This window comes from Sander vitreus, chromosome 9, assembly GCF_031162955.1.
Source record: "Sander vitreus isolate 19-12246 chromosome 9, sanVit1, whole genome shotgun sequence".
NCBI classification, from domain to species: Eukaryota; Metazoa; Chordata; class Actinopteri; order Perciformes; family Percidae; genus Sander; species Sander vitreus.
The window spans coordinates 18,025,536-18,053,505 of NC_135863.1; the positions used below are offsets into that span (position 1 = coordinate 18,025,536).

At 41.7% G+C, this 27,970-nt stretch overlaps 1 protein-coding gene across 2 annotated transcripts in view; it reads left to right on the forward strand.

Annotated features, from left to right (window-relative positions):
* agbl4 (AGBL carboxypeptidase 4) overlaps positions 1-26,989 on the forward strand; it is a 310,470-nt gene extending 283,481 nt beyond the window's left edge. For both annotated transcript variants that reach the window (XM_078258159.1, XM_078258158.1), the window contains 5 exons: positions 405-516; positions 13,606-13,758; positions 16,369-16,531; positions 26,423-26,516; positions 26,658-26,989. In XM_078258159.1, the coding sequence (XP_078114285.1) occupies positions 405-516; positions 13,606-13,758; positions 16,369-16,531; positions 26,423-26,516; positions 26,658-26,763 (628 nt within the window). In that variant the 3' untranslated portion in view covers positions 26,764-26,989. The remainder of the gene's footprint in view (positions 1-404; positions 517-13,605; positions 13,759-16,368; positions 16,532-26,422; positions 26,517-26,657) is intronic.
* The last annotated feature ends 981 nt before the right edge of the window (positions 26,990-27,970 follow it).

Genomic DNA, 27,970 nt, shown 5'->3' on the forward strand with positions numbered 1-27,970 from the left:
TCTATAATACTATACTATATAACTCTTTGACGATTCATAAGTCTGAGGTCTTGATTTACTGCTCTAGAGTGAACTATGCAGAGTCTATATAGGGAGGAGTGAATGACAGAGTGATTTTGGACACTTTGGATATTTACATTTGTTTGCTAGCAGTCTTCTTCCTTGCCTGTGTTGGTGCACTGCTACATTTAATCGATCAGTGGAATAGTATACTATTGGCAGTACTTGTATGCGTGCACAAGATGAAAATAAAACCCACTCTTAGAAACATTTCTCCACAGCGCCACTAGAGGTCAAAAACTCAGCAGAGTACCTTTAATTATTTGTAATATTTTTTCTAAGGCAGACCGCATTATAGTTTTCCATTAAAGCTGTGTGTGTGTGTGTGGGGGGGGGGTATACAGGTGTTCTCTGATGGGTTTCGACCTGAATCGCCACTGGCAGGATCCCTCTCCATGGGCCCACCCCACGTTGCACGCTGTCAAACAACTCATAGTTCAGATGAACCAAGACCCGGTGAGCGAGCAAGCAAGCACGCATGCATGCACGCACGCACACACACACACACACACACACACACACACACACACACACACACAAATATGCACACGTCCTACATACTGTGTTCAACATTTCTTCAACACAGCAATGTCTGCTGGTTCCAAGAACAGTTTCTGTCTCCCTGCTTGGTTCAGCATGTTCCTCCAATCTGTGTTTAGGGTGTGTGCACTGGGGAGCATGGATAGGCTCGTCAGCACCCTAGAATGTCAGCTTGGCTCTCCTGGCCATTCAAAACATATTGCTGAAGCAAGTCTCTATGCTTTCAGTCTCTAACTCTACTGTAACTTTTTCCTTCTCCAGTTTTAGTCTTTCAGTCAGAGGAACGCTACACAGCCAGGCAAGGGATTTCTCTCTTTGTTCCTGATGTTAATTATAAGCAGAGCGGCAGGTTGGTGGGATTATTGAAGGTCAGTGTGTGTCCTGGGAATACTCTGCCCTTTTGTACACTCCTCTAATCCTGATAAGAGAGGGAGCGGGCTGGGGCGGGATGCAGGGCAGGCCAGAGATGGGGTGAGGCGCAGGGCTGGCATCGGGCAGATTAACCTTTTCCCCCGGCGCTGACAAACTGATCGATAGACTCTGTCATGGCAGGGTGATCCACTCATGCCTGTCATTCACACACACATACTCACCCTGAGCAAACACGCATACACATAATAACACTCTCTCGTCACACGAGAATACTGCGATGCGCAAACAAGTGTTCTCAAATGCATACAATAAATTGTTACAATCGCACCATTATATAGAGGAGTTGTTCCCAACCTTGGGGTTGAGCCCCCCTAAAGGGTCGGGAGATGAATCTAAGGGGTCATGAGGTAATTGCAGGTTTAGGAAATTAAGAAAACACACTAAATTATATTAATTTTGCAGACTTTTAATCAATTTTTGCTCTTTTCTGTGAACCAACTGATGATTGCCTTTAGTCTTGCAGAGTTAATTTGGAGGCTTGGGCAATCACTACTCTTCTCTCTCTCTCTCTCTCTCTCTCTCTCTCTCTCTCTCTCTCTCTCTCTCTCGCCACAGCCAGTTAATCCCATCAGACACACTACTCATGTCTGGGGCTCCCAGATGCCAGTTTCAATGCCAACTCTGCAGCCTGGAGGCCCTGTGCTGCTGCCCTCCATTCATGCTCATCTCACTCAGTGGGCATAGTGTCTAATGAGGTTATCAGGGTTGGAGGGCTCCGCTGGAGGACTCCATTAACAGGAGATCAGCAGCAGAACAGTTGGGCTAAACTACCATATATGGTCCATATACTAGCTGCTAACTCAGTGTGGTCATTTGTTTACAAACTAGGAGACTGAGAGGAAGCTGGAATGGGAGGTCAATATCAATTTTAAGGTGATATTTCATACTGTACCCTACAATTGTGCCTAAAAACTAGAGTTTGCAAGTAAGGGTAGTTCTGAATCAAACACAGATACATTAACCTAACAATTATTTGTCGGAGAAAGACATTAGCCTATACTTTATGACGTTCATTTGTCTGAAAATCTATTCAGGTATGCAACCCAAAGTGTGGAGAACAGTTCGTAGAGGTTCAGCGGGTCACTCACACAGATGGCTGGGGGCCACAAGATAGCTAATATAGCTTTATTAGCAGCCCTTGTTTGTCATTGTAATGTTGTTGTTGCTTGCTGTTAAATTTGTAATAGTGTGTTAGGAATGCTGGTCTTGATGATGATGCTGTAACAGGACGAACACAGTAAATGTCAATGTGTGTTGCTGTAGGCTACAATAAATTGTAATGGACTGTTCCTCATAAGCACAGTTAAATCAGTAAAGGCAGAGTTACATTTTCTCAATTTTTCTACATTCACAACATATTGCAATAATCCTTCTCTTGCACCGATTGGAATCAACCCAAGAACAACAAACCCCAGCGTTCATAAAATACCATTGAGGTTGTTATTGTCTTTTGGAGTTACAGCTTTAACTTTTAAGTGAAGTGTGGTGGTATGCATGCGACTGCAATTATGTTTGAATACTTACAGTTTATGACACCTGTTGAATTCAAGATAACACTGAAATAACTAAAGAACTATAACCTGATAACTTAACTTCGAACCATGATCATAACTTTAGAAAATGAAATGAAGTCCCTTTGTGGTGATCATAAGGCTTGACAGAAAATCCTGGTTACAGCAGAAACAAGGAAGTTAAATTGTGTTTTTGATAAATGTGCATCTCTAGGTACCATTACACATGATAATCCATGCCCTTGCATGATTTGGGTGATTGCCTAGTAATACAACTCTAATAACAGTGATTCAGTGTGGTCTACTGTATTTGCTCATTCAAGTCGCAGTATGTGTTTCTTTCTGAGTGACAAGACAAAAACTGTATGCTGACGTCAAGTCATCATATTTGGGCTGTTTAGCCTTTGTAAGTTTCAGTAATCTTAAGGTATGTTCTTTATTATCAGTAAAACCAATGCAGATTGTGAACGCTAATTTTATTTGAGGTGCTGTGCAATTTTCTTTGGCCTTTTATGTACATAAATCTGACCCTGACGTTTTGTCCATCACCACGATTTCTTCACTACTTTAGATACCCACAGTTAAGTGCATAAGGCATCATAACTCAAAGTCACATTGCCATCCGTTGCACAAAGGAGCCCATTCAGTTTGAAACCCCATCAACCATTCTTGTGACAGACACCCTCGTCACTCCAAAGTGATTCTCCATCATTGTGAATTCAGCTGCACTCTCTTTCTGCTGGTAAAATAGCTTCCTTGTTCTGTTCAGGCAATAACTTCAATAACTGGCTGGGAGTTTCTAGACAAGTAGCATTTAAATCAAAGCTTGTTGCAGGAGCAATCTAAGCTGCATTGGTATTGTTGGCTGGAAACTTTTATTTGACAAATATTTGTATATAAATTCAACACTGCTCAGAACATTTGCACTCACTAGTGTTTATGCAAACTCTGTCTGAACAAGAAATGATCTTTTAAATTCAATGACTTAAAGTCCCATCAGCCAGCTCGCTTGGAACGGTTATATTATTATATAAATATAGAGTACATACAGTTACAGTTTGGCATCAAGAGTATACATTCGTCACTCCTCACAACAAACAGCCTGCATAAAGAGAAACTGGGAAATGATAATGATGTTTCCCCTTCAGAGGAAATGAAAATTAAAGGTTATTTAATATGAGTTGTATATGTCTAAAATGACATTCCCATACAACAAAACAGCATTCTCAATAACGTTTCGAGGGTAACATATTTTCTCCCAGATGTTTCAACATGTCCTCGTACCGGAGCAGGCGCACATTGTGAAACGGTTGCAGTTTTAAACGTGGTTAAAGTTGTGAATTGAAACAAAACTACTTGGTTAGGTCTAATAAAAGATCATGGTTTGGGACAAAATGTGTAAGTTTGTTACTTAACTTAAGTTATGTACAAAAGTTAAAATAACTCAACATTGTCCTTTGGTGCCACGCAGGACACAAACAGTTGTCTGGGTGAAAGTCTCGTCTTTGTTTGACCCATCCATCCACCCCGACCTCCTCAACGGACTTTGATTAGAAACATATTTGTGATACATCAAAAGCAAACGTAATCTGAGAGAAAATATGTTTCCCTGGAAACATAATTGAGAATGCAGTTTAATTGTATTGGAAGGTATTTTTATGAGACAGGGCTGCACTGAGAATCAACACCCTCGCTGCGGCTCTGTGCAGCTTTCGGCTTCAGCTCATCTGTTGGCCTACAGTACGTGGTTGAATCCCAAAGACTCTCCACGGCCTCCCGATATAAAACCATGCGCTTGAGTTCTCTCAATTTAGCACAAAAAGTAAGGAAATTTGTGTTGGGTAGATTATTTCTCTGTGGTAACAATGCTTTTTGGCAATAAGTCTTATACCGTTGGAAAGCCTGTTTAGTTCCCTTTCAAATGGTGCCCCATTTGTAAGGAACATGCATTTGTGGGATGAGCAGCAGCGCTGAGTATGTGGGTTGTGCCCATGAAAAATTTGCCAAATCTTCTCTGCCAATGCCAAACAGTTTATTCTGCCATTGACTCATTTGGTGTTTGGTGGATTGGATGATTGAAGTTTGAAGAAACAAGACATATTGGCAATTTAACAATTTATTCATTTCACAAACAGGAGCCTCAGTAGCGTGTGGAAGAACCATACACAGCCACAACAGCCTGGCACCTCCTCCTCATGCTGGTCACCAGCCTGGTCACACACTGCTGTAGGATGGCATCCCATTATTCAACCAGCATTTGTCGCAAGTCAGCCATCATGGTTGTGTTGGTCACTCTGGCACAAACAGCACACCCAAGCTGATCCCACAAGTGTTCAATGGGGTTGAGGTCTCTTCTCATCAGGGGAAGTGTTGTTTATTGTAACAATAGAAAATATATTTATACGTACTAGCCTTATTCTTTAAGCAACCTTGGGTAGTTCAGGAGTTTGTGGGCCAGTTACTGGAGTGAATATTTGGCTACGTCCATCAGGTGACAAGGAAGAGGACTCCACTGGAATGCTCATGTTGTACTGTGTCTACTGGTGGTGTAATAGAGCAATGGTTTGCTACCATGTGAACCATAGGACCAAGATGTTCAGCTGTTAGTAAATCAACAGTTCTGTTAGTGAGTTTATTTGTTTTTCTGCCTCTGGGAGTCCAAAACTGCTTAACACAGCTTTAAAGGGAGCTTGCACATATTCTTCACATAATAAATACAATATGAAATGTAAAATAGAGGTGTGATCAAGTATAGCCATTGTGTGAATGGCGACTAAGTATATCCTCATAAGATGGCTGTAAACTTCTCTCCATCCATCTGAAGGCAAGTTTGCTCAAGCTGTTTCATAAAATTCCATCATTTACCATCTGCAGCTGAACATTGGTCAGCAGGGAAAATGGCTGAAAAAGTCAGTGATGCAAGAAGCTATAATCTGTTCCCAAGCTACCCTGTTGTTTGTTTTGAAAAGAGAGAAATGGAGAGGGAGAAAAAAAAGGAAAAGAGACCAAAGAAACAAATGGACCCATCTCCTTCCTAAAGCGTTGCTTTTCCAGCTCATTTATCAAAAGCAGGAGAAGAATTCTTTGCGATTGGCTGATTACCAGAAGCATTCATCACTGGCCGACATCCCCACCAATTTGACACTGCCATTTTGGATAATTTGTTGAAGATGACAAAGAGGTCATTGTTACCTTGGCTTCTTTTTGACCTTTTTAATATTAAAAAACTAATTTTCTATCTGAAACAAATGTATTAGGTCCTGTCACAGCACCTAGATGATTTTGCACCTTAAAATCCTCCCTAAGGCCCACTTCTGTGTGTCCTACAGCCTCACTCTTTTTCTGTCTCTCTTTCTTTCTTCAGTAGTCAGATTTGCATTTTACTGTACTGTATGTGTGAAGCAGAAGATCTCTGTCTGTCTTATTCTCTGCCTCCCTCTCTTCTCTCTCTTCTCTCCATGTGCATTGTCCTCTGGTGTCAGCCATCCATTTCTGATCTATTTCTGAGATTTATGGCCAATTTTACCCCATCATCCCTGTGTCGTTTCAATCCCTCCATCATCCCTCTTTTTATTCTCCCTCAGTTGGAAACTGAATTGTCTGCTTTTCACAGGAAGATATAGATAAAGTTCTTACACTCTGGCAATTTGTGTGCATTTTTATCAACTTAGTTTAGGGGCTTTTACCTTATCTTAATTATTTACATAATAGTTCAAATTATTTTTTCAATACCTCCCCTCTTTACCTCTTTTTCCCCCCTTTACCTGTTCTCCTGGCAGGTCCTCCGAACAGATGTGGCAGCTTATGTAGCACTAACAGGCCCGAAGCAGAGGGCTGCCTGCGCCCGTTCAGGCTGATTACAAGTCACCTCTGTGTTCATAAACAGACAAATACCGCCATCAATTTGAGAGCACAGTGCAGACTGAGAGGGAGGGGGGAGGTAGACAATGAATGAGACGGAGACAGACGGAGGGAGAGTTTTGTGTCATTTACTCTGGTCCATGAAGCAGGTCATGCCATCTGCCATGTTCTGTCACTGCTACATCATTAGAGGGTCACTGACCATGTGCCCCCGCGACCTGAATTGGCTTCTCTAACTAATGAAATGTTAGCTAGAGTTTTACAGTGTACAGTGGGGCAAAAAAGTATTTAGTCAGCCACCAATTGTGCAAGTTCTCCCAATTAAAAAGATGAGAGAGGCCTGTAATTTTCATCATAGGTACACTTCAACCATGAGAGACAAAATGAGAAAAAGAAATCCAGAAAATCACATTGTAGGACTTTTAATGAATTTATTTGCAAATTATGGTGGAAAAGTATTTGGTCAATAACAAAAGTTCATCTCAATACTTTGTTATATACCCTTTGTTGGCAATGACAGAGGTCAAACGTTTTCTGTAAGCCTTCACAAGGTTTTCACACACTGTTGCTGGTATTTTGGCCCATTCCTCCATGCAGATCTCCTCTAGAGCAGTGATGTTTTGGGGCTGTCGCTGGGCAACACAGACTTTCAACTCCCTCCAAATATTTTCTATGGGGTTGAGATCTGGAGACTGGCTAGGCCACTCCAGGACCTTGAAATGCTTCTTACGAAGCCACTCCTTCATTGCCCGGGCGGTGTGTTTGGGATCATTGTCATGCTGAAAGACCCAGCCACGTTTCATCTTCAATGCCCTTGCTGATGGAAGGAGGTTTTCACTCAAAATCTCACGATACATGGCCCCATTCATTCTTTCCTTTACACGGATCAGTCGTCCTGGTCCCTTTGCAGAAAAACAGCCCCAAAGCATGATGTTTCTACCCCCATGCTTCACAGTAGGTATGGTGTTCTTTGGATGCAACTCAGCATTCTTTCCATTCTTTTCTTTCAAACAGGAGTTGAGTTTTTACCAAAAAGTTGTATTTTGGTTTCATCTGACCATATGACATTCTCTCAATCCTCTTCTGGATCATCCAAATGCTCTCTAGCAAACTCCAGACGGGCCTGCACATGTGCTGGCTTAAGCAGGGGAACACGTCTGGCACTGCAGGATTTGAGTCCCTGGCGGCGTAGTGTGTTACTGATGGTAGCCTTTGTTACTTTGGTCCCAGCTCTCTGCAGGTCATTCACTAGGTCCACCCGTGTGGTTCTGGGATTTTTGCTCACCGTTCTTGTGATCATTTTGACCCCACGGGGTGAGATCTTGCGTAGAGCCACCGAATCGAGGGAGATTATTAGTGGTCTTGTATGTCTTCCATTTTCTTATAACCCACAGTTGATTTCTTCACACCAAGCTGCTTACCTATTGCAGATTTAGTCTTCCCAGCCTGGTGCAGGTCTACAATTTTGTTTCTGGTGTCCTTTGACAGCTCTTTGGTCTTGGCCATAGTGGAGTTTGGAGTGTGACTGTTTGAGGTTGTGGACAGGTGTCTTTTATACTGATGACAAGTTCAAACAGGTGCCATTAATACAGGTAACGAGTGGAGGACAGAGCAGCCTCTTAAAGAAGAAGTTACAGGTCTGTGAGAGCCAGAAATCTTGCTTGTTTGTAGGTGACCAAATACTTATTTTCCCGAGGAATTTGCAAATAAATTCATTAAAAATTTTCTCATTTTGTCTCTCATAGTTGAAGTGTACCTATGATGAAAATTACAGGCCTCTCTCATCTTTTTAAGTGGAAGAACTTGCACAATTGGTGGCTGACTAAATACTTTTTTGTCCCACTGTATAGGTGATATGACAGTTCTTCTTTCCATCATTTTTGTGTGAGGAAGTTTGACTAGATATAAATGTTTGACGCTCACACAGTTGCACAACTCCACACCTATAGCTCCACTGGAATAGGCTAGTACCTTGCTAAAGGGGACTTCATCAGTCATTGCCTAGGTAAATGAGAGGTTTCCACTCTTGCTTTCTCTGCCCAGATTTAACTTGTTGACTTGAGGTTGGAATTGACTGTTTGCTAAATCCCCCCCACCCATCTTTATCAGCCATAACTAAGTACAGCAGGGCTGTCGGGATATGAATTCCTCCACTTGTTAAAACATTGTGCATTGGGCCTTATTTTTAATTTATTTTTTTAAACATCTTTTTATTTAAGGAGTGTAGATCAATCAGCAAACCATACACAGATTCCCCACCCTCCAACCCTGCACTCCCACAGATACACATTAGCATGTGCATACACACGTTCACATATAAACATGTACAAATCAGAAACAACAATAGTAAAAATGTTAGTTTCTCAAATGATAAAAATTGTGACACTTGATTCAAAAACAACTTAAAAGTTGGCAAAAATTAATTTTTCCAAAAAAGTAATATTCATTTTTTTTCATTTATTGGGCCTTATTAAGATTGGTACTCTGTATATTAAGAATTGTGACAGTGTGTTAATATTTGCTCTAACGTAAGCTGCAAATATTTGCATGTCTGGCTCTTTTGCGTACTGCTTACAGTTATGTTCGTAACCTAACACATCGCTACTTCCATAGCCAATGGGTTACAGTGTATGTAAAAACAAACAGTAGTACAGGCTAACATTAGCGGTTCTATCCTGCTCTATTGGATTTGGGGAGGTTTACTCAGGTTTTCTCAATCTACACTTAGCAATCCCATGTCTTTCACATGGATCATCAATTGGTGAGGATGCTGATTTTTTTGCCTGGGACATGCAGCTTTAGCCTCAGTCTTTTAGCACGATATCATGTATGTGGTCATCAAATGCATTGTTATGACCTCTTCACATGGATCTCCTTAAAATGAATCAAAGGTCAGCAGGAGTTGGCTTTTCAACCAACTTGTGAAACTAGCGTAAAATTAGCTGGCTAGCTACAACTGATAAAATCTGCTAGTGACACCAACAAAATCAACATTCGCCAGCTGTAAACGAGAAGCCTGGTTTTGTCTGCCTCTCTCTGAAATCAAGGACACGTTTTTCTGAAAATTAACAGGAGTTTTGAGTGATTTATCTGCCAATGTTATCATTGTAAACTGCATAAGTGTTGCGCGAAAACAGAAAGCTTGACAGCCATAGCAACATTGTCAAAGGGGGTGGGGCTAAATGAACAGTCAATTAGCGTGCCTCCAGTCAGAGGCCTGCTTTCTGCTGCCCACTTCAAAGCCTAATTGGATCTTGCACATGGAGAAACTTGTGTCACTCCTCCCTTATAGCCAATAGTTAAATGTTGGATAATGTGCATTACATAGTAAGTAAGCTCAACTTTCTTCTCTTCAACAAGCAGCCGTTTCCCTTCTCCTCAAAAGGTATGCTGCTGATGCCAGGAGCTTTATTCAGGAGCTTGTAATCCTGCTTCAATCAGCTCCTTTTCCTTTCCATGTAAAGATAAGCCCGGCATTTAAAGCCCTCACCGCACCCCCGCACCCTGATCTAATTAATATGCAGAAGATAAGTACTTGTCTGACAAAATTCATTATTTCGACCTTCTGGGTTTTACACTAAACTGTTTGCGGCCGCTGCAAGTTCACCACAAGTTGAGAGTTCCCTGGAGTTTCTGCAGCGAGATGGGGCTTTTGTTTCTCTCTGAGTGGTTTAATTTGGACAGCTTGCTTGCCCTCTCTTTCTCTCTCTCTCTCTCTCTCTCTCTCTCTCTCTCAAATTGTCTTCTGACTTTCATTCGGCAGTCTCCGTTTCTTAATTGCCCCTAATTGCTTAATTACAATTTCAAATGAACAATTCTGGAGGTCAGAGCGGGTTGATAATTGAAGCATCAATCACAGTGGTGGGGCCTTCAGAACCGTCTCAGTTTGATTGACAGGGCATTAACTGAGTATTGTAGTAAGCCTGGACATGACATTGTGGGGGCTCCATTGCTGATATACTACTGTTCCTGCTGCTCCTCTGCTGTCCTTCACATGAAGCTGTGAAGGTGAAACTTTCTGGGTTAGAATCAGGACAGGGACAGACTAAATTGAACTCAATCTGGTTTGTGTCTTTACCCACAACAAACAGAATGTGGTTTTAGGTCCTTCACCTTCTTTCTGTGCATGCTCTCTTTGTATTTGTGCAGGTTTCTTCCAGAGGATTTACTTTTATTTCATGAAGATAAAATATCTAGCAGGTGGCTTGGATACTCCACCCATGGCTGTGTTTTCCCCTCCATGGACTGGCACACTGTTTTTCATACATGATACACTGTAGGGCCAAAAGTATGTAGACAAGGGTGTCAACATACTTTAACCATACATACCATACATCTTTGGCCAAGCATTGCTGTTTTCATGGTTTAGGCCAGGCACCCTAGTTCCAACTAAGTGAACACTCAATGCTATAGCATACAATGATATTTTAGACCAGTGTTTAGTGTGCTTCCATTGTTGTGCCCACAGTTTGGAGACAACCCTTTTCTGTTCCAACATGGCAATGCCCCAACTTTAGTAATTTTACTAATTAGTCGAGTGACTTGTGCAACTAACAAGTCACTCGACTAATCTATTAACTGACCAATTGTTTTGGTACCAAGTTTGGCGTGGAAGGACTCTACTGGCCTGCAATGCTGACCTCAACCACATTGAACATTTCACAAAATAAGTGTCTGATCTCACAAATTCACTTTTGGGTTAATTCCAACAAATCGCTGCAGCTAAGTTTCAAAATCTTGTGTAAAGCATTCCCAAAAGAGTTGGAGACTTATAGCAGCAATTTAACGTCAATGGTTTGAAATTAGATGTATCCAGCTCCTTGTCATCTTAAGATTCTGAGTAATTAACTGAGTTAATAAAGTAACATTCTTAAAGAAGTCCACTGAAAATGCAGAGCAATTATTAACTAGGATTCTACAGTATGTAAGCATGTAACAGCCCATTAACCTCTGTTATAAGTAATCTGCCACTTTTGATCACCTGCTTGTCCACCCTCCTCCAATCCATCCACCTCTATATCCTCCTCCTTTTATTCCTCTCCCTCCTCCTAGCCCTCATGTCCTTCAGACCCAGGTGATTATTAGGCTGGTTTCCCTCGTCTAGACCCTGGCTGGTTGGTTGGAACTCCTTCCACCCTCCTTCCTCTGCCTAATGGAGCTGGATTTACCTCTTACACTACCTCCCTCGCTTTCTAACCCTCCCCTATATCCCTCCCTCTTCCCTGTTCCTCTTTCTCCATCTACCCTCCCCCCTTCTTTTCATCCCCCATCTAACTCTCCCTTTATGTCTCTATATGTATTTCTCCCTCTGTCTACCAATACTGCTCAGTTGGCTGCATTTAGCTTTTTTCACTCTTGCTCTTTTTTGTTTTGTTTTTCTGTTATTTCTCCCTCCTCCCGTGCACTGTCCTCTTCTACTCCCCTCCTCCTCCACCTTCTCCTGCTGCTGTTCCTCTCCTCTGGGGCTCCATCCATCAGGTTGTCGGGGGCTGCTAGCGGCCGACTCCCAGCCACCATATTTCACCGCCAGCCAGCCAAGCAGCTGACAGCACAGCCACCGCCAGGAAATTGCTTTGGCTGTGATCGGAATTTCAAACACAGGCACACTGCGTCGCCGGGCCGCCCAAGCACCGCTTCCCTGTCTCTCTCTCTTTCGCTCTCTCTCTCTCTCTTGTCAATCTCTTTACACATCCCTACATACATCTCTATGACTCTTTGTATCTCTCTCTGTCTTTCTCTCTTTTTCACTCTCTCTTATGGACTTATTTCCTCTCTTTACACCCCCATCTCTATGTTTTTCTGTTTGCTCTTTCCTGCCCTTCTGCCTCTCTCTCACACTCACACACACACACACACACACACACACACACACACACACACACACACACACACACACACACACACACACACACACACACACACACAGTCACAAACCTATATGCATCATTTTCTCTCTTTGTCTTTTGTCCGTCTTTGTTCTTCCCTCTCTCTGCTCTCCCTCCCTCCCCCTCGCCTCCCGCTATCGCTCCCTCTCCTTTTCTATCCTCTCATTCTTCCCTTCCTCTCCTCCTCTTTACGACCCACAGGGAACAAGGTGTGGTGCTGAATGTGTAATGAACGGAGAGAGAGAGAGAGGGAGGGGGGAGATAAAGAGGAGAAGGAAGAGGAAGAAGAGGCGAAGGATAAAACCAAGAGGAGAATGGAGTGATAAGATAAAGGGGAGGCAGAAAGGAGGGATGCTGGTTGGTGCTGCTCCTGAGTTAAGGGTCAGAAGGTGTGTGTGTGTGTGTGTGTGTGTGTGTGTGTGTGGGGGGTATTCCTGCCCTTGTCAGAACCAGTTAAAGACCATTGAAGTGAGGAGGGTTTTTTGCCAAGGGAGGACATTTTTGCTGAACTTCAGATCCTGACTAGTTTAAATGTAGGGTTTAGGGATGGTGTTAAAGAAATGCACCAGATTAATTAATGCAGCACTTTATATGGGTGAAATACCTGAAATGGGTCCTTCAGTCATCCTGGACTGTAAAAGTCTTGCATCAGATTGAGGGTTACAGTTAGAAATTGGAGATACATCATAATTCAAGTCAGTGCTCCCTATTTGTATCACAAGATAAAAGTGTGTGTATGTGTGTGCGTGTGTGCGTGTGTTTGTGTGTGTAGATTTGTGCTTGTGTGTAGTTGAGCAAGAGAAACAGATCTTATCAAATCCATTTTACACAGTGTATGCTGGAGAGAAAAGACATTACACACTCAATATGAAGCCAATATAAACCCAATAAATAAGTATGTGATGAATGTGTGACATCCACATGAGAGAGAGAGAGTGTTTGCGTAGTCTTTACACCATATTAATCTCAGCTCACCATCCATGTATGTCCTGTAGTTGTGCCCTTCAGAAGGACAGTCTGATTGAAGTTATGTGTGGATGGTTGGCTCCTTTCAGGTAGTAAACATATTGTCAGTCCGCAGTGTCTGAAGGGGTTTGTCCCATGGGTGAAAGCCTCTCCCGAGCATAGTCTCCCCACAGCAAAGAAAGGCCTTCCCATAATCCCAGTGGAAAAACTCTGGTGTGGACTGTTGCTGTTGTCAGAAACAAATATACCATATTCCCCACTAACCTGCTGTTTTTTGTTTACCTTCTGTCTGTGCATCTCTCTATTTCTCTGTCTCTCTGTTCTATCTGTTCCCTCTTTTCCTCCATCAGAGAGTTAGTTTGGAGTTCTATATTGATGTCCATGCCCACTCCACCATGCTGAATGGCTTCATGTATGGCAATGTGTTTGAGGACGAGGAGCGCGTCCAGAGACAAGCTGTCTTCCCTAGACTGTTGTGCCAAAATGCACCCGACTTCTCCTTTGTAAGTCACGCAAACAGACACACACAAACACACCAAAACGGTGGGCATGAGAGCAGAATTTCACCCATCTTCAATCTGAGGGCTAGCTCAGAAAGAGAACATGAAATAGTCCTATCTCTGCAACTACTGGTGAGGTGGTGTTCAGCGAGGCATTTAATTGCCAACTGTTGCACTCTTAGTGGCACACAGTTGAAGACCTTGGTTGCTCTGGGCATCTCCAAGGTCTAAATGTGTGTAAAAAAAACCCTGCTTAGTTGTTTTGAGGTGAGGAATATACTGCATGTATGTGTTCATTAGCAATGCTGCTGAGGCATGTGAGTGTAAACACAAACACACACACACAGGAGGTGTTAAATTATTTGAGGGGATATGTGTGCAGAAGAAAGGAGCGTGTTCCAGCTGTGCACAAAGATTCACCTTTAACACAAAAGAGAGGAGGGGAGGTAAGGAGTATAAAAGAAGAGAGGCTGGAACTTTAGGAGTCCTGACAGTTCAGTTCAATTACCTAGTAACGGGACACAGACCCGCATGTATGCATGTGCAGAACATAAATAGCAATCACTGTGTAGCACGTAGCACACGACTGTACTGTTAAAAAAGTAGGCCAGTATATTCTGTATGGGCAATGCAGGTGTTCTGCAAAAGCACCCTCTTAGGTGGCTGAAACTGGGTTTATTTGGACAGGACTGTGTAGACTGAGGGCTGTGAGGAGGGGAAAACCAAGGAGCAAATGAAAGTATTGGAAATGAATGGAGGAGAGAAGCAAATAACAGAAGAGCATGGGGGAGAAAACATCCATTCAAGGACTGTGATGCTCCTGTGCCACTCATGCATAACCTAATAACACCTTTAGCATACAGGTACATTATCCACCATACCTTTTCCTCTCAGCCCCATGCCACTTCCACTGACCTTCGTTTTCTCAGTGACAGTGACATTTCATAGCAGAACCACTTACACACATCATAAAGAATAACCTTTACTGCCCATTGACACCCAGTGCCAACCTTGATACATAGACAAGCCAGAGAGGCGGATGTTCACCCACACATGTATGGAAATGTCACGGATGGTCAGTGTCTATACTGTAGTTACGAAGGACGAGAAAAACGCTATTTCAGGAGATTTTCTCTCTCTCTCTCTCTCTCTCTCTCTCTTTCTCTCTCTCTCTCTCTCTCTCTCCCCTCTCTCCCTCTCTCTCTCTATCTCTCTGTATTGCTTGTGTGACAGCTTGCCCAAGGGTCATCTCCCTCCTCACTGTGCTTTTGTCCCTCTGCCCATTCAGCACTACCTAAAGCCCAGTGCAGCAGCACAACACAATCATGGCAAACTCCCACTGGTGGCCGCCAAGTCTGCATTTCAGCAAGGCGAATCTCACTGCAGCAGAGTGGAGTGACAGTGAATGGAAACTTTTTCCACACTCTTCCCAAGACAGCATCATATTTGTGTAGTATAGCTGACATGCTGAAACCCAAAATAGCCTGGAGTTTTGTTGCTGTTGCTATAGCAAATTACAGCCTTGTAATGACATTGTATGAAGTCAATCTGTTTAAATAAGCTACTGTACCCTTCATCATTTGTCCTGGATTCTCGAGAGGCTTACCAACGCAAGTTACTGACAGACAAATCGCTGGATGCTAATGCATTTTCACTGATAAACCATGTCAGCTGATATTGACAGTAGCTGTTTTTTTCATTTATCTACAAGGAAGTATGGTCAAAATAAATTGTGAGTCAAATATTTGTGATGTATATGGTTTCCGTGCAGATATTAATGGATGGATTTGTTATTGTAAATGCAATAAGAGGCTTGTCTTAATTTAGCTTGTCAAAGGCTGGTTCTCAGACTGACTCAAGACCCTGCAGTATATCATGCACTTATCAGTGGAAATAATAATACTTTTAGACATACTTTAGACATATTTATGCTAAAGGATTGTTCAATACTACATACAGTATGATCTGTGTTGTACTTTAACAAAACTAGCATTATAATAGCATGACACTTCAGTGATGCCTTTACCTAAGCATGTCCCGGAGAAGTCAAACAAAATAGTTGAAACTTATAGTTTAGTAGCTCCTCCCAACAGAAATCCTTAAAAACTAATGTTATAGAGGTCTTAGCATGTATTCCCAACACAAGAAGTTGGCAGACCCGTTTCCACCATAGTGTACAACTGCAGTGTTTTTTTAAAAACTTGTTTTTAATTTTTTAAGTACGGTGATGTATAAACCAGGAACGTTGTTTGTGTGAATTTTCTTCTCTTGTACTGTAAGAACTAATCCACGATTCAGGCTTTCAAAGACTTTCAAGGAAAGTTTCAACTGGGAAACACTTGCCAGCTATTAGTACATTTTGAGGCTCATACCAATTTCTATAGAGTTACTCAGGATCCATAGAGGTAATTAAAGTTATATGTCATAGTTTGGGCTAATGATCTCTTGGGAAATTCTCCAGACTCCAGAGTCTTGCTCAAAGATGCTTTAACAGGGAAGATGCTTGCTGACACAAAGACCTTAACCCAAATCCTCTCACTGAAGTGTCATCTTTCTAACCACTCATCTAACACAATGTCTCAGCTTTGCTTGTTTTTTTGTGTATTCCTCTAGTCTAACACGTCCTTTAACCGGGACGTGGTGAAGGCCGGTACCGGTAGACGGTTCCTCGGTGGTCTGCTTGATGACACATCCTACTGCTACACTCTAGAGGTGTCCTTCTACAGCTACATGACGGCTGGTAGCACCGCTCCTGTGCCATACACTGAGGAGACATGTATCCTTCAAATGTATGTGATCTGTGTGAGCGTACACATGCATCTGTGTGGAAGTGTATCCACAGAAGGGAAAGATCAGAGTGTAGAGAACAGCGGTCATGTGCTGTTGTTTCTCATCTCTTCTTGTTTTCAAACTGTTACAAGGCTATGCTAACCTGGGCTCGTTAAACAACAAAGAAACACAGCTACTAAAGGCTAACCTAGCTCGTAACATTAATAATATTGTCTCCTCTCCCTGCGTGTTGCATTTAATGTGAGAATAAGACTAAGCTGCTGGGGTTGTGCTGTGTTAAACTGACTCACCCAGCCGCCGTGTCGCTTCACGTTCTGCATTCTGGTGCCGGGCCTTCTGGCGTCGGTCATCAGGAGGGACAGCCTGCTCGTGTGCTCCGAGTAGCTCCAGCGTCTCTCGTTGACTCCTTGGTGGGTTAGTTCAGGTTTTAAAAGGTGTATTTACAAAAGTTGTGTTGTGGGAAAACAAGAATATTCTTTGTCTTCAATAGTGTTCTCCAGGTAGAAATGTGTGGTTTGCAGCCGTCACCCTGCAGCGTGCTTCTTCTGTGATTGTCTCCCTCTGGAAACAATCTCAATCTAAGTCTCTCACACCTGCAACTGCAATGGCTGGGTTAAATCAGATCAACCAACATGCCCCACTCATGTGTAATTTGTCAGTCTGACACTCATCAGGCTAACTACACACGCTATCAGCTGACAAAGACTAAAACGTAACAAAACACACACACACACCCACACCATTCCTGTAGTTACAATACCCCACTGAAATCAAGCCACTTTTTCAACATTTCACATTTTGTCAATATTTTAATATTTGTATCCCTGATAGTGCATGCGTGTGTGTGTGTGTGTGTGTGTGTGTGTGTGTGTGTGTGTGTGTGTGTGTGTGTGTGTGTGTGTGTGTGCGTGCGTGTGTGTGTGTGTGTGTGTGTGTGTGTGTCTGTCTCAGGTCATGTGTACTCACTAGAAGACCATGTTGCTTCTTTTGTTGCCTCTTGTTGCGACAGATGTGCAGTGACAGAATAAGGATGCAATAGTTATTGATTTCATTTACAAAGGAGAGAAGAGAAAAGGGGCTTGTGTTGGCATATGTAGTGCGTGTGTGTGGGCACAGTTGAGGCTTTGATTGCGATTAACAGTGGCACAATGGAACCAATTGACGATTCCTGTCGACTATGATCATGACCACACACACAGGAGCACACACATACATTTGTCGCAGGAACAGAAGGTCACAGGTGCCCTAATGGAGCCAGATGGGAGGAAGTTTTCCTTCAGCTGACCTTCTCAGGGCAGAAGAGCTTCTGAGAGCTGGCCGATAGCAGTCTGATCTTACCGATAATGTGAGTGAGAAAGAGATTTAGAGAGAGCGATAAGGACCCTACATATGAAAAGTATGTGCTACCCTACAAAACTCTGTAGGTGGAGGGCAGAGTGGATCTAGACATAGCCCTAGTGCCCTCTAGTGCTAAGCACTGGCACAGTCTAAATCACCATAGATTATTTCGGATTCAAACCCACATAAAAACATGTAGGTTAATGCTACATATTTATAATTGGAAATTTGTAGAAGTGATACAGAGTAAGTTATGCATATTGGGATGTGGTGTGTGTGTGTGTGTGTGTGTGTGTGTGTGTGTGTGTGTGTGTGTGTGTGTGTGTGTGTGTGTGTGTGTGTGTATTTTTTTTTTTAGAGCTTTATTAAAGTTTTTACAAAATACAAGTTATTACTATACAAACAGTAGACTACATATCATACCAGAGAGAAAAAAATAAAATAAATAAATAATAACAAACTTAAACCATTGAACAAACCAGTGCTAATGTGCAAAATGAGCTAATAAAGTGCATCCGGTGCATAGAGTCTTTCATAAAGTGCTGTAGTTCACAAGTTCAGAATGTTCTAAGGAAGGAGCTGTTTGTGGTCTAAAGTTCTTCTTCTCCTTAGTGAGCACCTGTTTGCACATGTCGTCACTGTTTATAACAGTCTGTTGTAAAACCATACAGCATCTTGTCTTCCATAATTTCAAATATACAATACATATGATTATTTGTATCAGTTCCTTGTGCTTTTCTAATAGAACATCATCTATAATACAGTACATGACAAATTTATGTGAAAGCTCAACATTTACACCATACACTTTTAATTTGTCCCAGACTTCTTTTGCTCTGTAACAGTCCATTAAAAGGTGCTGTTGAGTCTCATCATCGTTGCAGTAAATCATTGGACATTTTTTTGTTGTGTGTTTTTTGTGTGTGTTTTCTACACCCTCTAATCACTTTAATGCTTCTCATAGAAACATCTCCATTTTTTGCATTACAGCAGTGATACCCAAATGGAAATGCAGGCATGTGTATGCACATAGGGCACAGCCACAAACAAATAGTTAGCCTTGCATTGAGGAGATAGGTGTCTGGCTGTGGTGATAAACGAACTGTGTTTTTATTTGAGTTGGGTTCAGAGCAGGATAAGAAATGGGGAGCCATGATTCTGCCTCTACGTGTGTGTAGAGGGGACATTTCATCTAGAGCCAAATTGGGAGAAAAGTCAGCCTTTGTGGGAGGACTCGCTTGATCTTTTTTGTTTCTCAAGTGTGGGTGTGTGTATGTGTGTTTGGCTGTGAGAAGGGGAGGTGTACAAGGAGGAGGGGCTCCACAATGAGGGCATGCAGCACAGGGACCTGGTGTAGAGTGGAGATTGAGGTCAGGCAGGTTGAAGGAACCGACCATGTCGCTTTATACGCCCCAGCAGTCTGCTCGATGGAGCGTGCAAATCATCAACGGAGACCTTTAGCATCTTAACCCCCCCCCTCCACCTTTCTCACCTGATTCACACACACACACACGTGCGCACACACAGTCCTTTAAACTAATACATGACAAACAAATGAGTAATAACTGTGGCCCTTAACTCTTACCACCTTCAAAACATGCCGCCCTTACACTTTAATCTTTCCTGACTCACCTGCTCCACTGCTGTGACTTGTAGCCACCAAAATTGAAATCTTAACCTTTCTCACAGCTGAGACTTTTGTCACAGTTTGAAGGTGCTCAGAAAAAGAGGTAACATGGAGTGTGTCTGTGTTTGTTTTCTGATCCCTCCTTTCATGTCCTCCTCTGTCCTCCAGTCTGTCCTTTCCTCTCATCTTGTCACCTAGAACATAACAGCTCATTATATCATTTAGTCAAGCTGAGAATCCTCTTCTCTGAAACAGCAGGGACAACCTCTATCGTGTGTCTGTCTCCTGTTCGTCCTCTAATCATTAACACCTGTGTGTGTGTGTGTGTGTGTGTGTGTGTGTGTGTGTGTGTGTGTGTGTGTGTGCGTGCGTGCGTGTGTGTGTGTTCTTGTTTAAATACATTCGTGGGGTCCAAAAACCGGGAGTCCAGTATACTTGTGGGGTCTGGACAGCTTTGTGGGGCCAAAATGCTGGACCCCACAAGTTTAAAGGGCTGTTTGAGGGTTAAGACTTGGTTTTAGGATTAGGGTTAGAATTAGGTTATGGTTAGGGTTAGGGTAAGGGTTAAAACATCCCAAAACTGTAATTAAACATTTTGGCCTGTTATTTTTCTCCAAGTTTTTCTGTTTTCATAGTCCAACTGGTTTTTGTGGTGGACCGTCCGGTTCAGACTCTGAATTTTTACTGGAAAGTGAAATGGATCAAGGTTAAGAGAATCTGGGACCTCGTTCAAAACTCAGCTTGATGCTTTCTATAGTGTGTGTTCAGTATGTGCATTTGTGTGAGCTTTGGGGCCTCCTTGGGCGTGTGTGCTGTTTTGTGTTGTGGAGAGACAGTATTCTCTGTGACTTCAAGGAATTATTTAAAAACTTTAAAAAGCCATTCAGGCTGTAACGCATCCCAAAAAGTTTTTGCACTTGTTTTCTCCTGCACTGAGTTAAGCGGTTGCTTTTTTCTGTCACAGTACAGACGTACAGATTTTCAAGATTTTCAAACTTCTAACTCTAAGAGGAAGAAAAGTGAAATTTACCTTCTTGTTTGATTCCTGCAAATTTGCTGCTTTTCTTTAGTAAATAAAGACATGCAGAGGCTTCTTAAACAGTGGTCTTCTTATCGAAGATGTTCACTCAAATAATCCACATCGTCAAGAGCGTCAGTGTCGGGTTATCCAGCAGGATTGTGTGGTGTTGCCTAACTCAACGATATACACACTTAACCATCATTTCTTTTTATATGTGTGTGATGTCTGTCTGCCAAAGCAGCACCCACATGCACCTCACCATAACAGTGGGACTCCATGAATACCAGAGCTGCCAGTGGAACATAATATGCATCAGTGAACCTGACACCCAATGGACAGGCTGTGAGAAGTATGCAAATGATATAGCTTGGAGGCAAATATGCTTCACTACCACACATCATACACATCATATCACACAGACATGCACAAATGGATAGGTACTCACACATGCAAGCAAGCGCGCACACAGACACATTTACACACACAGTTGATTGCACAAATATTGTTGCTATGCTCAGATGAACAGGTGTCCTCACATTGGCACTCACAAAGATGCACACATGCACTAGTTGTGTTGTGGTAGTTTTTGTATATGTTGATATAGTTAATGTTCATGCAGAGTCTGAGAAAGTTCACATTTTGTGAAGAACATCTACATCAACTAAACATTTGCAGTTGAAGCATTTGCAGTTACAATACTGAAAGCAGTTGAAGTGGCAGTTAAAATGCAAGTGCTTAAAGAAGTCAGTTTCACACACTGAAATTGATGAAATGTGATTGAGCTGGAAGTGTCAGCTCAAGTGTAAGCACTCAGTGCATTTACATGCAGTTTAAAAACCTGATTGTGTTCGGGTTAAGGCAATACCATGGTTTCTCAAATGCCATGTAAACACCTTACCCTGGCATTCCTATTTTCCCGGTTAACAGACCTACATTTGTAGATAACTCCTGTGTCCATGTATACACCTTAACCAGGGTAAGCTTGGGTTGTGCATGCTCTGTAGGTTATAACTGCCCCTTCCCTATTTCGCTGCGGTGTTTTTTTTGGGGTTTTTTTTAAAGATAATTTTTGGGGCATTTTTAGGCCTTTATTTGTATAGGACAGCTGAAGATATGAAAGGGGAGAGAGAGGGGGAATGACATGCAGCAAAGGGCCACAGGTTGGAGTCAAACCCGCAGCTGCTGCTTCTAGGAGAAAACCTCTATATATGGGCGTGCGCTCTACCAGGTGAGGTAACCAGGCACGCCACTGCAGTGATTTTTGACCCAGAAATAGAAGAGAGCAGTTGGACAACGGCGCCAAAAACAACAGCAACAACATCAGCTTTAAACTTTCAAACCCACTATAGACTTCGGCATAGAGAAAGTACGAAATGTACAGCAATGAAAAGTTGTCTATGTTCTCCCCACTTTCCTGACCAGTTTTACGTTGGCAGAGCGCCACCTATTGTACCGGAGGCAGAGTTACTCCCGTCACTCTTCCCATTCTTCCCCGCTCATGTATACGGGGATAACTTTACCGGAGTAAGATCGTACCCCAGTTACTACTGTGCATGTAAACGCACTGACTGAGGGTAGATGAGGAACTACACAGTTAAACAATAAGTGAGGAAAGCTGTGGAATTATAAAGTGTAAAAGTTGAAAGTGGTTAAAGTGACAGTTGATGAGTAAGAGATGAAAGCAGCTGAAATGTTTTGAAATTAAATTGAAAAGTGGCAAACTGTAGAATCAGATTTTATACAGATGTGTATATATATATATATATATAAATACAGATATATATATATATATATATTTAAAAAAATACAGATATATATATATATATATATATATATATATATATATATAGATATATATATATAGTTGTAGTTGTGATTGTTTTTATTTCAGTTTATTTATTATATCTGCTGTCATTGGATTGTTACATTTATAAAAACAGTAGAATACCTACAGGATTAATGACAGTAATAAGGAAGAACTTAAAGAGAGGCTTGAAGCCATAAACCACAGGTACCATAATGAGACGTGTGTGTGTATATTGTTATGTACTTTTTGTTTTACAGTGCTTTTATTTCTTGAACTTTTATACACAACGCAGTCTTTCCTAAACGTCAAATGAGTACAACTCTTGTAAAGAAACACAATAATTAGAATATAAAAACAGTACCCATATGTAGAGCAGCTTAGATCAGAAGAGTCTTGTATTCCTGCTTGTGCACACTGTAAGAAAACAGAAGCCCACATATTCCATTTTACTACTCAAGCTTCAGAGCTTGTCTGTTCTGTTAGGGATTTAAATCAACTCTAGTTTGTCCCTGTGGGCAATGGGACGTGAGGTCTTTCAGTCTGCTGAATCACTATTGGGGACAAAAATGTCCTTTTCTGTATTGTTGTTGTTGACTAGCCTCTTAATTAGCATTGATAATTAGTTCCCTTCGTGTCAGTGCAGTGACAGGACCTGTCAGTGGCCTGTATTGATGGCTTGAATGTCCCCTTTCTTGTCTCCTTGTTAACTCCCGTCCGATCTGGACAGCATTCTCCACGTGTCTTGTCCATTTTACCACTGGGGGCCTTGTTGTCTGATCATCACCTTGTCTGTCTGTCTTCCAAGACCAGGCACAAGGGACATGACGGTGAAAGCCGCTAAATGGCGTGCTGACAGTAAACAGCTGCAGTAAACAAGTCATGTCCCTATCTCCTTTGTCTCACGTATCTCATCAGCGCCTAGGCTGGCGTGCCCTTCAGCCATGACAATGACCTGCAATTGATAAAACAAGACTGTTATGTGTACCGAGATGTTAAAGAATATACCTCATACACTTCAGTGACAGGCAGCCAAGATGCTGACAGGCTGTGTGAAGCTGGCACACACACCTCCTTGACCTCTGGAGCTGGATAATGATTACACAATGATAATGATATTGCTTTCAGAGCTAGTTAAGTTGATGATTCAGTATTAACGCTATTGTCAGTGTTAGTCTATGTGTTATTTCAGAGGAGGCTGCCTCGATGTGGACTAAAGCAGCTGAAGGTTTTATGAATATTTCCACTACCACCACCCCTGTTATCCAAGCTACAGCCCACCAACTGTTTCCTGGCTCTTGCACACATAACTTCCTGCTGCAGCAGCAGTCTTGTTCCAGACCCTATGGTTTCCCCAGGCAAAGGGCCAGACAGCAGTCAGGACATCCTCTACATCTCCGACCATTCGCCACGTGGATAAAGTTCTCCTTCAGAAACTGACCGTCCATCACGAAACCTCCTGTAATAGACAGTGAGTCGTGACAAGCCAAGCTGAGAGGCCATCTGCGCACGGTGGGGTCCGGAAGATATTTTTGTCACTGAGCGTGCCTGGCCAAAGAGCTCAGGACTGGCTCAGAGCTCTGCTGATGAAAGAGAATGGAGGAAAACACCAAAAACTTTCCTGAGGTCAGAATGAAGATGCCAAGAATACAAGGGGAGTGTGTTTATGTATAAAGTATACAGGTATACGTGAGTGTGTGTTCATGTCCTTGAATATGAACGATTGTGAAGGTGTATATCAGTGTATCAGCTCTAAACAACTAGTAGCAGATCCAGACTCAACAATTGTCAGATGGATTGCCATGGTTTCCAGAGGATGAATCCTAATGACATTGATGATCCCCTGACGTTTCTCTAGCACAACCAGCAGGTCAAAGTTTTCATTTTTACTGTGATATTTCAATATCTACTGGGGGAATTGACATGACATTTGGTATACACATCATGTCCCTTTCAGGATGAACTATAATAACGGTGATCACTTGACTTTCCATCAAGCGACCTCATCAGCTAAAACCTTTAATTTGTCTAATACTTTGGCTACATAACAAAAGACATTCCTATCATCCTCAGCTTATTTGAGTTTATTAATAATCAGCAAACATGCTAACATGCTAAACTAAGATGGTGAATGCAGTAAACATTCTACCTTCTAAACATCAGCATGTTAGCATTGTCTTTGTGAGATAGCACACTGTTACCATTAAGCTCAAAGCACAGCTGTCCTGCTAGCACGGCTACAGTCTTGTTTATAACTATTATACATTAAAATTAGCATTAAAAGCAAGATTCAGAAGGACGTAACCTTAGTTTGTTCATCTGTAGTTTTATCTCGACATAATCAGCATCATCAGCTAATTGTAATGAGACAGACTGTGCGGTCCATCCACATATACACACACACACACACAGTGAATCTGGCCTGATGCAGGACTCACAGACAAACAACCAGATGGGGTGTAAATTTAGACTCTGGAGTCGTGTGGAGAGCTTTGCCATCAGCCTGCCGAGTGAAGGATGCAGTCCTGTTCAGACTTCCGAAGATATGTGAAAACACACCCTCAAAGGCCAAGGTGACAGACTCACTACAGAGGGGTTTGCTTGCATCTTTACAAGCCTTACTTATCAGGTATACCCAGGTATTTATTGATGATAGCTTTTTAGGTATATATATTACCCTGTGTGTGTGTGTGTGTGTGTGTGTGTGTGTGTGTGTGTGTGTTCGTGTTTGTTTGTATGTGTGTGTTGCTTCAGCTATGACAAAGCCTGAAGTATACGCCCAGACAGCCTGTTTAAACCAAGAATGGATGGTTTACAAGTTAACAGGCTTTGAACAATAGATTTTCACCTTTATAGCAACCAGGATTTATGTAGCACAGGTAATTTTTTGATCATTACGAGAAATTGGAAAATGACCGAATCCATTTTTAAATCTTTTTTTGTATGCCAGTGGTTTCAATCACAAGTTTGTGACAGATAAATAGTCCAGCAGATGACAGGCTGTATCTAAGTATCAACAAGGTAATGACAAGGAAAAGTGACAGATTATGTCTCTGTGTTGCTCCATCATCCTCCAGCCTGGTGAAGAATGGAGGTAGCTAAACATCAGTGCCTTGAGATAAGAAAAAACCCTAGTGTTTTTGTTTGTTTTGTGTCAGGTAAATGGTATAAATGTACATTCTGTATAGATGGAGAATGATGGAATAAGCACGATGGACATGTGTCTGAAATGGTGGATAGATAGATTGACAGCTTACATTGATGGTGTTTTTCTCAGTGATTAGATGAAATTTACTTATGTTAGCAACATTGTTCTTATTTATCTGTATGTATGCAGTTGATTTTGCCTCAGTTAATTCAGATTGCGATGGATTTACACTGCTCATTTCTCCAGTTGGTCACTAGTTATTTACTGTACCTCGCTGGGTGTGTTGGTGATGGCAGACAAGATGATTTTAAGGCTTTTTTATTTAAATATTACTTTATGTTAAACGTGTGACAAGTTAAGTGGAGATTAAGTGGTTTGAATGTGTCATACAAATATACCTCATAGATACAGTATTAAAAAGTATGAATGTCTGAAATCTTCATTAATTTTACGCCCTTCTTCTAGATTGCTGGAAACTTTAGTTTACTTTCCACTTTACGTTGTTTGGTCTCCTACAACTCCCGAGGGACTAATTTGGTTATTTAACTTTTAAATGCTACACTATGTTCACCAACTAATCTCTAACTTTATTTGTCTGCTGTTTGGTAGTGGGCAGATAGCGTACAATGTGTTTATTAAAAGCTGTTTAGATCAAAACAGCCCGCATGTTAAGATTGTTGAGAGTAACTCATAACTAAATAAAGTTACGGGCCGTAAACACAAAAATAACGAGCTGAAAAATGCTACAATGCTCTGTTAAATGGATGGCAATGGCATTCTCAGTGCAGCTTAGGTTTCATGTCACAATGCAATGCAAGGGCTCTGCACCTTCCCAAATGGTCCACCATGCAGTTTGGGAAACACTGATCTAGGAAATGTTTTGAGCAATGTTAGCTGAGGCTCTTCTAAAGACAATTGGCTTTAACTCCCTGTCCTCAGACACGAAGCTGGGCAGGAATGTGGCTCGGACCTTCCTGGATTATTACAAACTCAACAACCTCATCAAGGACAACAGACCTATTCACATTCAAAGGTAAAGCAGTATGGCATTATAAATAAATACATTTGAAATTAAATTGTTTGCATGCTGTTCATACTCAAGTAAATTACTGTATTTTGTGTTTGCTGTTTTCTTAACTATACCTACCATCTACCACCATGTTTTTGTCTCCAGTTCTGAGGTGATGTCCCAGACAAGCGACGTTAACAGAAAGGGCAATGGTTTTGGCAGAGACGCAGCAGACAGAGAGAAGGAGAAGAGCATGGGTATCAGGCATTAGACAAACAGACATACGGACAAACGGACACAGACTGAGTATGTATAAAACACAGAGCACCGTCGCAGGAGGATCCTTCACACTTCATTGCCTTTAAAAGCTCTACATCTCCCTGGCTATAAAGACTTATTTTCACAGATTTGTAACAGTGGGATGACTGGTACTTGCAGGACTAAAATCAAAACAAGCTTCCTCTTGGGTTATTTAGTTATAGACTTTAAAATGTGGACTATTGAATGCTAAGGGAAGACAGACGGGTTCTACCCATCTAGTCCACCTGAGGCCTTCAATCAGCAGCTCCTATTTGTTGTTTATACAATTGTAAATAAATGCATGCTTCCTTGCTGTTACTGACTTATTTTATGACTAGGGTGTTATTATCTTTGTTGGTATTAGAATCAGTCATTAAACACTTAATCACATTACAATGCTGTACCTATTGCTCTCTTATATGAATACTGATTAATTATTGTTTGATTTATAAAAATGAGACCTACAGTATATAAAGAACCTTCTGATTTATTTAGCTGTGCTGTTGCATTGTTTACATTTATAGATATCTTTATGCTCATGTAGGATGATTTTACGCCCATTTTCAAAAGTCATACGTTATACCTATGGTTTAAGGCAGTCAGGGTAGGTGTCAGAGATATTTTGAGGTTGAGAGGGGAAAACAGACATGGATTTACGGCCCTACAATTCTTCAGACGAAAGGTGAAGGATTGAGTTTGATGCTGTCTATGTATTTTACAAAGTGCTGCCAAATAGTGTCAATACGGCGGCCGACAGGGGCAAACGCCCTGAAACTTAAGAAAACACACGCAAATAGACAAAACACAAGCAAATTAAGAAAACAACTTCATTAATTTGACAACACATGTGCAGCATTCAGCAAACGCACTGCAAATACACACAACACAACCAAATACATAAACGCACTGCAAATAAAAAATGATGCAAAAAGAAAAGCACGCAAACCCCGAAAAAAGAAGCGATGCAAAAAGAAAAACAACTTCATTAATTTGACAACACATGCGCAGCATTCAGCAAACGCGCTGCAAATGCACACAACACAACCAAATGCATAAACACGCTGCAAATATGAAACGATGCAAAAAGAAAAGCACACAAACCCAGAAAACAAATAAACGCAGCATCCAGATTATACAACGAAAGTTCTCCAGACCTCTAGGGGGAGCAGCTAGTGGAA